General features: G+C 36.5%; 1 protein-coding gene across 2 annotated transcripts in view; it reads left to right on the forward strand.

Annotated features, from left to right (window-relative positions):
* FLT1 (fms related receptor tyrosine kinase 1) overlaps window positions 1-15,476 on the forward strand; it is a 204,539-nt gene that overhangs the window by 57,704 nt on the left and 131,359 nt on the right. For both annotated transcript variants that reach the window (XR_006355646.1, XM_043994779.1), the window contains exons 7-10: window positions 267-441; window positions 1,688-1,805; window positions 6,327-6,496; window positions 6,895-7,054. Coding sequence is in view for 1 of the 2 variants with exons in the window: in XM_043994779.1 (XP_043850714.1) it covers window positions 267-441; window positions 1,688-1,805; window positions 6,327-6,496; window positions 6,895-7,054 (623 nt within the window). In the remaining variant the exon portion in view is untranslated. The remainder of the gene's footprint in view (window positions 1-266; window positions 442-1,687; window positions 1,806-6,326; window positions 6,497-6,894; window positions 7,055-15,476) is intronic.

Below are 15,476 nucleotides of genomic sequence, written 5' to 3' on the forward strand. Positions count from 1 at the left end.
ACCCATTTCATATGGTTGGGGAGAAACTGGTGGGTTCAGAGAGCAAGGCAATAATAATCATACGTTATGAGGTCTATTATACAATATTATTTAGCCTTAGTCGAACTCACTTTCTTATGTCCTTCATTTCTCTCAACACCTAAATGTGTTCCTTAAAAAACACTAATAAAATATATTGAGTTTCATACTATACTTGAATAGCATGTTTATAAGTTTATACAGCATTAAGTATTATTGTTGCATCTAAATCACTATTTTCTCCCTAGGCAAATAATAGAGCATCTATAACTCCACGATTTGATACAAGTAATTCCCAAGCCAATGTATTCTACAGCACTCTTATAATTGACAAAGTTCAAAGTAAAGACAAAGGACTTTATACATGTCAGGTGAAGAGCGGACCATCCTTCAAATCTGCTAACACTACAGTACATATATATGGTAAGAGATATTTCAGAAAGACCAACACACATCCTGCTTGTAATCAGTGTGGAATCTTTGCTTATCTGTAGAACTGGTATCTATTTCCTTTGGCTGCGAATCATGCTGATGTGAATAAATACAAGCTTGCTAGTTTAAAAGCACATGAAAACAGCATTCAACACTCTCGAAAATGAGAGGCCTTTGAACTGAACAGAAACATTTTTCTTTTATGAATTCCACATAATGAAAAATTCAGTGAGATCATAACAAAATTTGCATAGGAAATATTTTAATCTTTCATGAAATCATCAAGTGAAACAAAAAGATTATCAGTTTTATCTTATATTATTTATGCAAAGATTTCTTTGGCATTATTGTAGTAATCACAAAACTTTAAAAAAGATACATAAATGAGTTTTTACTTAGAATTAAAATAATTTCAACTTATTTTTTTTTGTAGAATTCTTATCTTATTCCTCAAGTTCTCAAATAGAAGAACTTCAAGTTAAATACAATAAAGACCCCACAAAAGAGGTTCCATTCCCTGTTCTCATTCTCCTTCCGCTGATTGGTAGAAAAACTCAAAAGAGAAGAGCAGAAAGGTCATCTCTTAATTGTCAGTTTAGCTTTCTCCTCCATCCTATCTCTTGATTCCCTATCAGTTGTCCAGAGAGTTCCAGACCAACCATTCCCCTCTTCCTTGCCTCCTTCAAATTGTTTTCCAGAAATCTCTACTAGCTTTTCTGCTGAGGAGGTATCAATATTTCAAGCTTTTCATTTTTTTTGTCCATGGCTACTTTCTTAATCTGTATAGCCAACCACCTCTTCTGTTAAGAACAAATAGAACAAATGGTAGATTTGCAGTTTCATGTGCTAATCATCTTGTTTTATTGTACTGTGTTATGAACTTGCTTTGTTCAATGAATTATAAATAAAATAAGTTTTTATAAAAAAGAGCAAATAGGATGCATTTTGCTAGGCAGAGGGAAAAGAAATTTACATGCTTCCAGATAAGCAATCTCCACTTTTTCGTTATGAGAATTAAATGAGATAATGTATTTGAGTGCAATAAAGGGTTGTACATGCATGACTTATCACTATTGTTATGAATACCAACTACAAGAATTTTTACTGATTCACTGACTTAGTTATAATCTCCGCTCTATTTGCTGATTCCTTTCTGTGCCCTCCTTGAAGAAAACACTAAGCTTATTTGAAATAAATATGACTTTTACTAATATGTCAATCACTTCTTCTTTCAAAGAAAAACCGTTCATCACTGTGAAACATCGAAAACAGCAGGTGCTTGAAGCGATAGCTGGAAAGCGGTCCTATCGGCTTTCCATGAAAGTGAAGGCATTTCCCTCGCCAGAGGTTGTATGGTAGGAACACAATTATTCTTCATATCAATTTAAAAGCTATTTTATAGGTAAGGGAATGCACGAAGTTCAGTGATTTAAGTTCCTGGGGGGAAAAAAATCAAGATAAGTCACTCACAAGGCAACATTAGTTAGCTGAGAACTGGACCACATGTGGAAGGAGAAGGGGAAAGATAAAAAAGGTACGAAGGCAGCTAGGTGGTGCCGTGGATAGAGCAGTGCCCTGGAGTCAGGAGGATCTGAGTTCAAATCTGGCTTCAGACACTTGACACTCATTAGGTGTGTGATCCTGGACGAGTCACTTAACCCCAATTGTCTCACCCCCTCCACCCAAAAAAGAGGAAGGTAGGGTAAGGACAGGAGCAAAGCATTAGTTTTATTTCTTCAGTAATCATTTCTTTTGCTATCTACTCGCTGAGCCTGTTAGCTTCACTCTAAGTTTCTTTATCTGTAAATCTTGGCTTTCTTCTTTGTCCTGTATGTGTTAGTCAATGATTTTAGCATAGCCTATATTCTGAAGAAAGTAGACTTTTCTCTAACAAGAATACTGAAAATAATTATTTTATATTTTGTATGGTCAAATATTTAAACCCAAGTAGTAATATCCTATAGTAGATAGAGATCTGAACTTGGAAGATCAGAAGACCTGGGTTCAAATCCAGACTCCCATATCAGCTAAAGGATGCTGATCAAGAAAGTTAATCCTTCTGAGCTTTTCTTTCCTCATTTGTAAAATGGGGGCAAAGATAGCACCCACCTCACAGACTGGCTGTGAGGATCAAATGAGATTATGCATGTACAATATTTTTCCAAACCTTAGAGGGTTGTATAAATGTGAGTTAACCTCATTTTAAAGTAAAATAAACATTGGTAGGCATTGGAGCAATTCGTTTTCAAGTGAGGACCAAAGTACCTACTTAAACTAGTTATTTTTTGGCTCAAAGACAGAATATTCAAAAACCCCTTAAGCAGTGTTGTGTTTTTTTTTTAACTTTAGTCCAATACCTTTACATAAAACAGTGCAATCTATTTATGATCTTAAGTTATTTTGTTAAATCATGTTTGACACTAATATATTTGGCTCAAATCATTGCATTTTAACAAAGGAATTGTTACCAGACTGATTAGGGAAGCATGAATACATGAATAGGAGCTGGTTCTCCTCACTCCATTTTTTGCTTCCAAAATCACATTAATGTAAGACTTAAAAAAAATTTTTTTTAAATCCTCTTCCACTATATTTACAGCAGTTTACACAGGAAGTTAAAGGGAACTATTAAACTGAAAATATTCTGTTTTCTTAATTCTCATTTGGTGAAACCAAGTTTAATTTTGTTTCCTAACATCTTTTCTAAAGCAATGTGTTTTGCTACTCTGTTGAAATTAAGAGGAATTTATTATTTAAATTTCTCCTAGATAGTAACCTCAATCATATCTCAGTCAAATGAGATCATATTTGTAAAAAGCACTTAGCACAGTGCCTGGGACATAGTAGATGAAGTATAAATGTTTATTAATAATGTGGGAGGTGCCTTAAGCCTTTTTGGATCCAAGTGGTATGGTAACTGAATGTATCCTAGTGACTTGAAAAAATTAATGTCCCTTCCAATATGCTTAAGTTAGCAACAGGGAGTAACTAATAGTCCAACTAAGTGGACTTGGCTAGCCACAAAATAGAGCTTAATAAATTTTAATGACTTCAATACTAACATTTAGGTTTAAGAATTTATTTGCATCTATGTAATATATATATAAATTATGAACTAATAAATATTCCAGGATTCTAAGTTATTCAGAGCAGTAAATTCTTAACATACTGGGCTACAAGAAATTTCACATTACACCAAGATGATAGAGGCTATCCTAGGACATATGTACAATGCATTTTAGAACTGAACATTTTGGTAGAATCACAGCAATATAGATGGGAAAGGTACTTAGAGATCATTTCGGTCCAATCCTCTCATTTTACGGATAAGAAAGCAGAGGCCCATGGAGGTTAACTTGTTTGCCCCAAATAACACAAGTAATAAGAGCCAGACCCATCAGGACCCTGGTCTCCTAACTTTTAGTCCAATGCTCTTTTCACTACAATGTGTGATAATTATATTGGGTCATTGCCTCCTTATTTGATTGTTTTTTTGTTTTTGTTTTTTTGTGAGGCAATTGGGGTTAAGTGACTTACCCAGGGTCACACAGCTAGTGTCAAGTGTCTCAGGCCAGATTTGAACTCCGGTCCTCCTGACTCCAGGGCCAGTGCTTTATCCACTGTACCACCTAGCTGCCCCCGACTCCTTATTTGAAAAGAGGAATTTTAAAAATGTAGTCTACTCTTGCTGTTGGATAGTGTTGTGCGCCAACCATCTTCAAAATATGTAACCCAACCAAATTAACTTTGTGTAGGTAAAAACTAAATAATAGCATATTATGGAAATATATAAGCAATAAGTATTGCTAAAATGACTGTTGACATTACTAATAAAAACACTACATCAGCCCACAATAAAACAGTCAATTTTTTTTTTCTGAAGAAATGATCTGGTTGGAAGAGAGCTTTACAACAGCTCCTGTATTGTTTATGAAGCCTGATGGAAATCAGAAAAAATATCTCAAGCCCAAATGAGACACTTTATAATTAGGTCACAGTGAGGACCAGCACTTGGCTCGGTACATTCATTTGTACAATCCAGAGCATGCTTTTATTAAGAAAGGAACCATGCCCCTAAGTGTGGCACATCCGATTTAGAAAAATACAGACCTTGGGATTATGGCCTGATTTCTTCACAAACTTTGTATATATCTGCATTAAAGCAATGTCATTTTTACTGGTACGTCACTCGTTCTCATTTCAGTTTTCTGAACAAGACTCTTCTTAAACTGATTAATACTGAATGAGAAAAAAATTCCATCACCTGAATTCATATTGTCTACTTTTATATAGTAGCTTCTTAAATGGAATTCCAGCAATTCATCTCGCATCTCACTAGATACTCAACTTGACCTGAGTATTCATGGATGTGGAATACTCCTGTTGTGTAAATTCCCTCACTGTGCTGAGTATGATACAGATATTATCTCAGTTGATCCTCACAATAGCTCTGAGCCCAAATTTGAACTCAGATCTTCCAGACACCTGTCTCAGCACTCTATTCACTGAGCCACCCAGCTGCCTCTATAAATCTACAAGTGTTCTGCAACTGGTAGACTTAGTTGTAAATAACACAAATATACAGTTAAATGAATAAGGGAGAGGAAGAAGGGAGATAGGGAGAGAGACAAATGGGAAGATGAGTAGGAGAAAGAGATGGAGAGAGGAAGATGAGGAGGAGAGGGAAATGGAGAGAGAGAGAGAGAGGGGAAGATGAGGAGGAAGAAAAAACAATAGTGAGAAAGAGACAGAGACTTGCTCAGGATCATGGGCCAATATGTGTGTCTGGGATTTGGACCCAGGTTTTTCTGACTCAAAGGCTATATATTATATATCACCAGATTAGTTTTATTTAATCTTCTAAAACATAGCTATGATTACATCTTTTCCCTGTTCGAAAACCTTCAATGGCTTCCAATTTCCTAGCAAATAAAGTATAAACTCCTCAGCCTAGCATTCATGACCATCCCCAATCTGTGCTAATTGCCTTTCTGTGAACTCCCTGCACATACGCCATTATGCATTCAAACTGGATTATTTTCCACTCCTAGAACACACCCTATCCTTTTCAGCCTCACTAATTCCATTCCCTCAGCCTGGAATGCCCTGTCCTCCCATTCCCATCTATCGGAATCCTCTATATATTTCAGAGCTAAACTCAAAGCCACCTTATTTCAGAACTTTCCCCAATCATCTTGGACAGAGCAATTTGCTTCTACCTCCCCTATCCTTTAACACTTCCCTTTTCTCTTGGGCAGTAATCCTAACCAGCCCTGTGTGCCATGGTTATTCAGGTATGCTGTTTTCTCCCACTAACTTGAGGGCAGAGATCTCACTTTATTCACTTGGGAATCCTAGAAGTGCCTCCCTTTGATGCCTTGTCCATAGCAGGCATTTACATATTTGTGGAATTTATTGCTGAATGAAAAGAAAAGAAGATTCCCTTCCTTTACTCTGTCATCCTTTGCATGATGTAACAGAAACAGGCTAAATATCACAGGATGAAATGGGTCCCATCTCATAGAAATGTTCACTCAGAGAAGGGTTCGAGAAGAATAGTCTGGACAGTTAAGTTGCAGGGCCTTGAAGCTGATCTCTGATGTTCAGTGTTTCAAGCAACAGGCAGCTTTATCACAGAGTGAGGAGGGTCAGCAAGAGAATATCGTGCAGGAAGGGCTCCCCCGAATTTCCCTGAGTCTTCTTCCAAACTTTGAATTGATTGGCTCTCTTTTGCCAAGTGTTCTCCATTGCTCAGAACTTATAAACACAGAGACACTGTTGATCATGGAGCTCACGAACAAATTTGGCCTTTGGTGTTATAAAGCTGAAGTCATAGAGTCAGCTGGGACTTGATTAATGATAACTCTGAATCACAGGTTAAAGAATGGGTTACCTGCTGCTGAGAAATGTGCTCGATATGTGGCCCACGGCTATTCGCTAATTATCAAGGATGTAGCAGAAGAGGATGCGGGAGATTATACAATCTTGCTAAGCCTAAAACAAGCAAAAATATTCAAAAATCTAACAACCACTCTCATTGTAAATGGTAAGTTTCCTATTTTAAAAATTATCTGGTTAAAAAATCAAATGAAAAATTTAAATATGTTAATTAATAGTTTATAAAAATCTTGCTTGAAGCTACCTGGACTTCCTTTTACAATAACATTATCTGGAAAAATTGAAGAATTTTATTGTTAAGTTGTTGTTCTTGTTTTCCCTGACTTTGCAACCAGTGGGAATGTTACAGGTAATCCTAATAATTACACCTACTTCACAGCTGTTGTGGTTGTGAGGGATCAAGTGAAATAATATATGTAAAGCACTTTGCAATCTTAAAGCACTTTATAAATGTTAGATATTATCATTAGCTCGTATTATCCTGTGGTCCAGGAGAAAGTGATTATAGGAATCATTGATTTATGCCTTGTTTTTCATCTTTTGTAGTGAAACCCCAAATCTATGAAAAAGCCGTATCATCATTTCCAGATCCTAATCTCTATCCACTGGGTAGCCCGCAGAGCCTGACTTGCACTGTTTATGGTGTTCCCCAACCTACAATTAAGTGGATTTGGCATCCTTGTAGCCAAAACCATTCCAAAGCAAGGTAAGGACATTCATTTACAACCTTATTTTTAAATGACTCACAAGCACGTGGGATTGGAATTCCTTTCTGCAGAGAAATGGAACTTGCAGGTACTGTAAATTTCTTAAGTGCACATATTTTTATGTGCTTCAGTGTATTTTAGATAAAGCTTCTCCCATTCATTTGTTATACTAGATGAGAAATGAGATATACCAGAAAATGATGTGGCTGCTGTAGCCATCTCTCAGTTATTCAGGAAGAGATGATGCAATTTATAAATCTTTCTCCTTTTACCTTCTGCTGTCCATCATTTGGCCTTTTCTTATGAATGCTGTCTTTAGTTGTGTCCAGAGGGCAGGGAAATGTCTTAATAATCAAATTCAAGATAAAACCACATCTTTGTACATCTAGGCTGAGTAGAGTTAACAACTATGTGTTGGCCTTTACTGTGAGGTGTAGTTTTGATTGTTGTTGTTTTTTGCAAAGTAGTATAAAGATAAAAATGCCAAAAAATATGATTAGAAAATGGGACATGTCTGATATAAAGATTAAAGAAAGAAAAATATCATTTTTTCAGAATCTTTTTTCCATATACATCTTTTCTCTTCTAACAAATTAGAAGTTGTTTGAGGGCAGGAACTTTAGCTCATTCATTCTTTTACCCCACATAGTGTTTTGTACCTATGAGGTACCTTATGAATACTGCTTGAGTATCTGAATGACTACTGTAAAGCCACCTACAGTTGTCTACAGAACAGAGGAGAAATGTAAATAAAGGTTTACAGTTTTCCTGATGATTTTAACATTTAAAAAAACTTCATTATTCGAACTTATCTTAAAATATAGATATTCAATAAAAAGTAAGCTTAGGTATATGAAGTGCCTTCTATCTTGGAATTCAATGGATTTGCTCCAATTTTCTCTCACTAAGCTTTACTGGTAGTTGGTGCTTTTCTGTTAGGAAGTGAACCTGGGAATGCCTCGCTTGTCAGGAGATGGAGCGTCTGTCCCAAAAGAATGAATTTGGGGCAGCTAGGTGGCACAGTGGATAAAGCACTAGCTCTGGATTCAGGAGGACCTGAGTTCAAAGCCAGCCTCAGACACTTGACACTTACTAGCTGTGTGACCCTGGGCAAGTCATTTAACCCTCATTGCCCTGAAAAAAAAAACAAAAACCAAAAGAATGAATTTTCCAAATAGCTGAAATTTACATCTTTAAAATAATAAAACTTTGCCATCATGTTCACAGGTTTGGTAGGAATCTTCCCACACTTCCCTGATATCCAAGATGATATGTGTTAAATACTACTTTATCTTGGTGACTCCTAGTCATCATTTGAACATCAATAATGACTTTGCTTTGTACTATCTTTGGAGGCTTCTGAGATAGGTGGAATTATTTATTTCCATTCCATGTGGTCCTAAACTATTATACTTTTTAGGCTAATAATCTTTAGTTTCCTTTTGTCCACTGTCTTTTGTCACATTTAGCTGTCATAAGAATGTTCCTGCTTCTACTCTGCTGCCTATATATAATTGTCTGGCCTGAGGGTGGCTGTCTCTCTTGCCTCTCCAACAAATCAAATGTCTTGACTTTGTGGGAGTTAAATGACACCCTGAGGCCTTTTGTGTTTGATGTTGACTTATGTGTTAATGGGTATGTTGTGGATGGTGGGGGCGGGGGGGGGGAAGAATATCATAGAAAAAAGTGACCGATTTGGTTTTTTGAGAACCCAAGATATGATGCTCCAACCTCAATTCATGAAGAGTTGAGCAGGAGTCAGGGTGGGTGATATAAAAGGTAATGACAAATACTATCTAAACTGTAAAGCATTATGTACGCAAGCCTTGTTCTTTTGTGTGAAAGCTCCTTTTGGTTCATTTTTCTGTTATAATAATAAAGACGATACTAATTGGGGAAAAAAGGTAATGACAGTGAGGAAAGCTGAGAGTGGTTAAGAAATCCTTGGTAATCTTGAAGAGAGCCATTTTCAATAGAACGGTAGGTGAGAAGGAATTGAAGGGAGCTAAGTGTAGACAGCTCTTTCCCAAAAGTTGGCAGGCACTAAAAGGAAGGAGAAATATAGGACTGAAGCCATGACAGTCCCAAATTTAAGATAATTTTGCATGTTGTTTTGTTTTGTTTTCAAAGCTAGGGAGATCAAGGCATATTTATAGCAGTGCCAGTAAAGAGGGAGAGACCAACGATGAAAGAACAAGAGGAAATGATTGATAAGATAGGCTCCCAGAAGATAGGGAGCAGAAGGCTTCCTTTTCTTCACAGAGGAGAAGATGGGTGAAAATGAGGGGAGGTTTTGAGGTAAAGAGGGAGAAGAGAGTAACGTTACTAAACTAATACCCAGTGCTGTCCATAAAGGCAAATGTGTGGGAGGGTGTCAAGGGGACAGTAAAGGGACATCTAATATTTATTTCATGAGTTGTAATGAATACAGACTATTATTTGCAGTTTTCCTCTAGAGGCATGTTTGTGTCTGTTTTGATTTTCTGTAAACTATAACTGTCTCTATTAGAAAAGGAAAAGATCCCTAAGGAGGGAGGTGTGTGTTAACACTTGGCACCAAGAAGTCAGGATTTCCTGATGGGGAATTGTACTTAAGTCTTTTATCTTGTCCTTGGATGGTTTGGCTGGTATGGTATTTTATAAATTTCGAGTCCATTTTTATCTATTTGTGGGTGATTCTAGTTCAAGGATCTTACATTTTTCCAGGACAGGCAATCTGAAGAATAGGATGTGAAGTTCTGGGCAAGGGGAACTGATTGCTCCATGTTGTTGGCCAAATCTACCAAAGGAGAAAAATTACATTAACAGTTTTCCTGTGTCTCACTTGGTTTTGGTGAGATTCTGGGATTGGTCCTGAAATTGCTATCAAAATATTCTCATTGGTTTAAGGCCTAAGAGGCAAAAAATATGTCTTTTACCATTTGCTGTTAAAAAAAAATTGTTCCTATATCATTTTAGATTGTTCTTTTTATAAACATGACAACGTGTATGGTAGCACTGTCATGGGAAAATTGCCCAATAAATTTGAAAAACAAACAAACAACCAAAGTAAGAATCCTTGAAACACCCCAAAAGGAGGAATTTGTTTGTTTTCAAGTGTTTAGGAGTGATTTTTTTCTCTGCAAATGTTCTTTTATGACTTACTCTGAACTTACCAACTTCACCAGCTGCTTCCCCATGCTGACTGTAAGTACAGAAGAGGACATGAAATGGAGAGCTCATAAGAAAAATGAACACTTGAATTCAGTTGTGAACAGAAACTTTAGTTTAACATTTCAATATGAGACATTACTTCTGAAGATGGATTTTTCACCTTCTTGCAATGCCTTCTGAGCTCTTCCATTTAAAAAATATGGATTAAAGTAAGATGAAGAAAAATAGTAGATATACAAACTCTGTAAATTCTCTTTGCCTACTTAATATAGTTCTTAGTTGTTTCTTAAATTTTGGTTCCATTTTTATAGGCAAATAGTTTAACATTCTGAATATATTAATTTGTACCAGAACCTCAAATGCCTTCTTTAAAAATGCAAACATATTGATTACTTGAATACGGTCAAATTTTTTTGAGATTATAATCAGAAAGATTTATAGATTTAACCTAATTTGCATAGTTTCCTGAAGCCCTGTAAATATTAGAATAATTTTTCAAATTATATTAATATTGCCCATCTAGTTTTTTCTTTGTGGGATATTAAGTGGCATTAGCAAATTAGCCAAAAAAAAATCCTGCATTATTTTACATAGTAAAGTATCTTATTCAATTAATTCTGCTTTGGCTGAATTAATATTATTGTGGTTTTCCTTTCTCCTGATAGGCATTAGAAGAACTGGACATTTTAAAAGGGGCAGGAAAAAACATTTATTTTTAAACTCATTAAGCAAATGAGCAAAGAGAGACAATTTACAACAAAACTTATTTTCTATTCGTCTAAATTTTGGGTTAGAAGTAAAGGAGTGGGGGAGCTAGGTGGCGCAGTGGCTAGAGCACTGGCCTTGGAGTCAGGAGGACCTGAGTTCAAATCTAGCCTCAGACACTTAACACTTACTAGCTGTGTGACCCTGGGCAAGTCACTTAACCCCAATTGCCTCATTAAAAAAAAAAAAGCTGTAAAGGAGCAAGTATTGTTAATTGTGATGGTAAAAATTAATTAGATAATTATGTATGCTTCATATACACACACACACACACACACACACACACACACACACATATATATATATATATATATATATATCACTGAGTAGGGTTGTCCTTTCCTCATCCTAAATCACTAGTAGAATCTTCTAAAAAGGCATTAAGCATCTTCTTCATTGGTAGCTTGAGAATAATTATATATTACAATTATTTACTAATTTACTAATTATTTACTAATAGTCTACTGTGTGCAGAGCACTATGTTCAACTCTAGGCAACATGAAAAGTTTAGATAAAACCCAGCCCCTGACCTCAAGAAACTTACAGTCCAGCAGGAATTTGACACCCAACACTTGCAGGTATGATCATAATAGCTGACATTTATCTAGCACTTTTAAGATTTGCAAAGAGCTTTACATACATTATTTCATTGGATATATATAGCAACTCCATCAGATAAGTACCGTCATTATCTCCATTTTACAGATGAGGAAACTGAGCCTCCAGGTAAGCAAGTTGCCCATGTTCACAGTGCTAGTGATTCTCAGAGGCAGGATTATAATCTAGACCCATACTGATTTCAAATGCAGTGTTCTTCCTTCGGCAACATACTGCAACAAAGTGCTATGAAAGGGCTGAAGGCAAATTACCACTGACTGGTAAGATCAAGGAAGGCTTCCTATAGGGTGTGGCTTTTGAATTGGGCTTTAAAGGATAAGGAATTCAGGGGAAGGATGTGTTCCAAACACATGAAAGCAGAGTGTGTGTGTGTGTGTGTGTGTGTGTGTGTGTGTGTGTGTGTGTGTTTGAAGGCTAAAGAGCAATCTAATTAGACTGGGGTATAGATTTCATGCGAACAATAAATATTAAGGAAACCTGGAAATGTCACGTCATGCTCAATCTTGTGGCAACCCTTGAATGACAGACTTTGAACTTGACTCGGTAGGTGAAGAAGATTTTGGAGCAAAGGTGTGACATGACCAGATCTATGTGTAAGGAAGATAATTCTGGAAGAAAGGAACAATTGGAGGGGGTAGACAAGGAGGGATTGCTTAGGGATTTTAGAGGTTTGTCTGAGTCTCTGTATCAGTATAATTGCCATGTAAAGTAGAGATAATATGTGGACCAACTTCCCCATGGGCTTCTTCTCAATATCGAACGAGAAAAATGGAGTTCATTTATGACTACAGAACCTTTGTAAATCAATACAAGGAGGAATTGTTTTGATGATGAAAGGGGGAAGAAGAGGTAAACATCTTTTTTTAAAGGTGCTAAGCTTTTTAGTGTCTCATCCAAGAAACTCTGTCTTCTTTTGAGGGCTGGTTTGACAGAAAATTTTGGGAATATAAGTTGCGGGAAATGCAGGGCAAATTGCCGTACATATCATAAATCATCGTATTAGCAACATTAGGAATATAACGAGTCTGGAAAATTGTACATTGAAGCAAAATGTAATTTTTTGAAATATACATGTAGATTTTGAGGAGATGAAAATTATAGTCACTTTCCAATTTATTCTGACTTCCATTTATTTATTTATTTCTATTTCCCACATGAAAAACTATCAAAAAGGGTGCTGAGAAGGAAGTGACCACAGCCAGGAGGTTGTGGCCTGGAGATGGACCTGTGGGTGAGTTCTACCCATTTGGTAGGACTAAGTCTTAACCCACATCAATTCCTTTGACTTTGCCCAGCTCCCTATGAGAAGCTTATTAATCTTTCTCCTGTTTAGGCTGAAGAACAAGGACCCCTAAGTCATCTTTGTAAATAGTCACTTACTCATCCACTAGCTCTGCCTAAGAGCCCCTTACTAAGGGACTACAGATTGGATATGGTCCTTGCTTTTAAGGAGTTCATCATCTCTTGTGACAAGTATAGCCTAATGGAAGAATAAAGGAGCTCTTCCTCTCCTGATTCATGGAGAGGACATTTCTCGGGGCCTGGGTAACCTGGTGGTAGCGGACAGATTGATGAAGAAGAGACTCATGCCTAAAATAAACTTAGTTTTCCAGCTAGCCACATTTTCACAAATTCTGAAGGGATGAAAAAAAAATGGATTAAATAAGCTAGTCCATTTTTTTCAAATTGCCTTGTACTTCAAAGAGGCTCTCAAGTCATTTCCCAGAAAATTATATGCCTAAATAAGTCTCCAACCTAATTCTCAGCTACTATCCTAGTGTCTTCCTCTATTGCTTCTATATCCTGAGCCTGCTTTTCTACCAAGATATTGTAGTAGGTCTGAACCTAATAATCATAGTGATGTTAGGACCTTCTCATCTGTCCATCAGTCCAGCCCATATACTCCTCTAGTGCCCAGTTTTGGAACTGCTGATGTCATTTTTTAAAAGTACCCTCTGCTGCCTTCCCCACAGTTGCTAGTGTATCGAACATACTAGGAATTCCCTGCGGGTGACTTCTATTGGCAGGCTCAAGACTGTCAACTTTTTATTAATGTATTTCCTTTCCAGAGTTCACTTTCTTCAATTCATGTGCCCCTTGAATACTCTCCCTCCTTGGGGAATAGTCCCTTTACTGATAGTTGTTTGGGGTTTTAGTCTATTTCTTCTTATTAGAATCCTGAACTTTCTTCAGGGTTGAGCTCAGATGTGACTTCCTACAAGAACCTCTCCTGATCCCTTTTCACTGGAAATTATCTTGTATATATTTTGCATTTTCCTATCTGTGGTCATGTTGTTACCCCCCAGCCCCACCCCTAAGGGAATGTAAGTGCTTTGAAGGCAGGAAAGTTGGTGGTTTTTCTTTGGTTCCCCAGTGCCTATCTCATAATAAGTGCTAAATAAATACTTCATGAATAAATGAATTTAATAAAATAAAATTTAATGAATATAAAGCTTTACATTTGAACTTTTAGAAATTAGCTTCACAGGTACAAGATGACAGAAGCACGTTTAGATAATAAGTTATATAAAAAAGATTTGTGGGTTTTATTGGATTGTAAACTGAATGCAAGTCAACAGTGTGACATGATATTCAAAAAAACTTGAATGTAATATTGGGCAGCTTTAAGCAAGGCAGAGATTCCAGGAATGAGGAAAATTAAAGTCCCATCATGTTCTGCCGTGGTCAGACCACATCTGGAGTATTGTGCTCAATTCTAGGCACATTAATGTAGGAAGGATATTAAACTGGAGAATGTTAAGAGAAGTGTCAAACTTAAGTTGTTTTAAGTAGGCTTTTCAATGAGTATAATTTTTTTTAAAGTATGCTGGGAAATTTTATTACCATCTGTTCACTTATTTTGTTAACGTTATTCAGTCATTTCAGTTGTGTCCAACTCTTTGTGACCCCATTTGGGGTTTTCTTGACAAAGATACTGGAGTGGGTTTACCATTTCCTTCTCCAGCTCATTGTACAAATGAGGAACAGAGGCAAGGTTAAGTGACTTGCCCAGGGCCATACAACTAGAAAGTGTCTACGGCTGGATTTGAACTCTCCACTGTGCCACAAACACTGTGCCCATCATCACCATTCTATCATTCTAAACTCATTATCTTTAGTGATCAATTAGTACTAAATAATTATGTAAGAATATGTCAAATTGCAAATAACTTCCCCAAATATGCCTACTTGCCAGCAACTAATAGCTATTCAATATCACTACATGGTTGGATGGGTGGATAGAGAACAGCGAATCAAGAAGACAAAAATCCTATTCTTGGCACAGCCAACAATTTTTCTGTGTGGCCTTGGTAGGTCACTTACCTCTCTGTACTTCAAATTTCCCTTCTGTAAAATAGCCATTGGGATATTGGTTCCTGGCCATGACCCACACAGCTCTTCATGAAGTATGTGCACATGTGTGTGAGTGCACATGTGTGGAAAGCTCTTGCAATGGAATTTTACACTGCTTCTAGAAAAACCTAAAATAATCATTTGTCAAAAGACTTCTTTCCTATTGGCAAACATTAACATTTATCATAAGATTTAAAAAAATTATAAGCTAATTTTTAAAAATCAGAAAACTTCAATTTCCTGAAATTGCCTTGGAACAGCAAAGGCCAGAAGCGGGGAGAGAGCTAAAATAAAATAAAATTAATAAAATAATACAGTTCCTGAAAACATAAGGTAATGTAATCAACAACTACAATTACTGATTTCCATATTTATGAAACTTAGAAGCATCATGATATGATGGAAAAAGCATTAGAATGAGAAGCAGAGGAACTTGGTTCAAGTAATAGCTCTACTAATAATGATTTAATAACTAGCATTTAGATGCACTTGATCCTCACAACAATCCCGTGAAGTACAATTATTACTCC

The sequence above is a fragment of the Dromiciops gliroides genome, chromosome 3 (genome assembly GCF_019393635.1).
Source record: "Dromiciops gliroides isolate mDroGli1 chromosome 3, mDroGli1.pri, whole genome shotgun sequence".
In the NCBI taxonomy this organism is placed as follows: domain Eukaryota; kingdom Metazoa; phylum Chordata; class Mammalia; order Microbiotheria; family Microbiotheriidae; genus Dromiciops; species Dromiciops gliroides.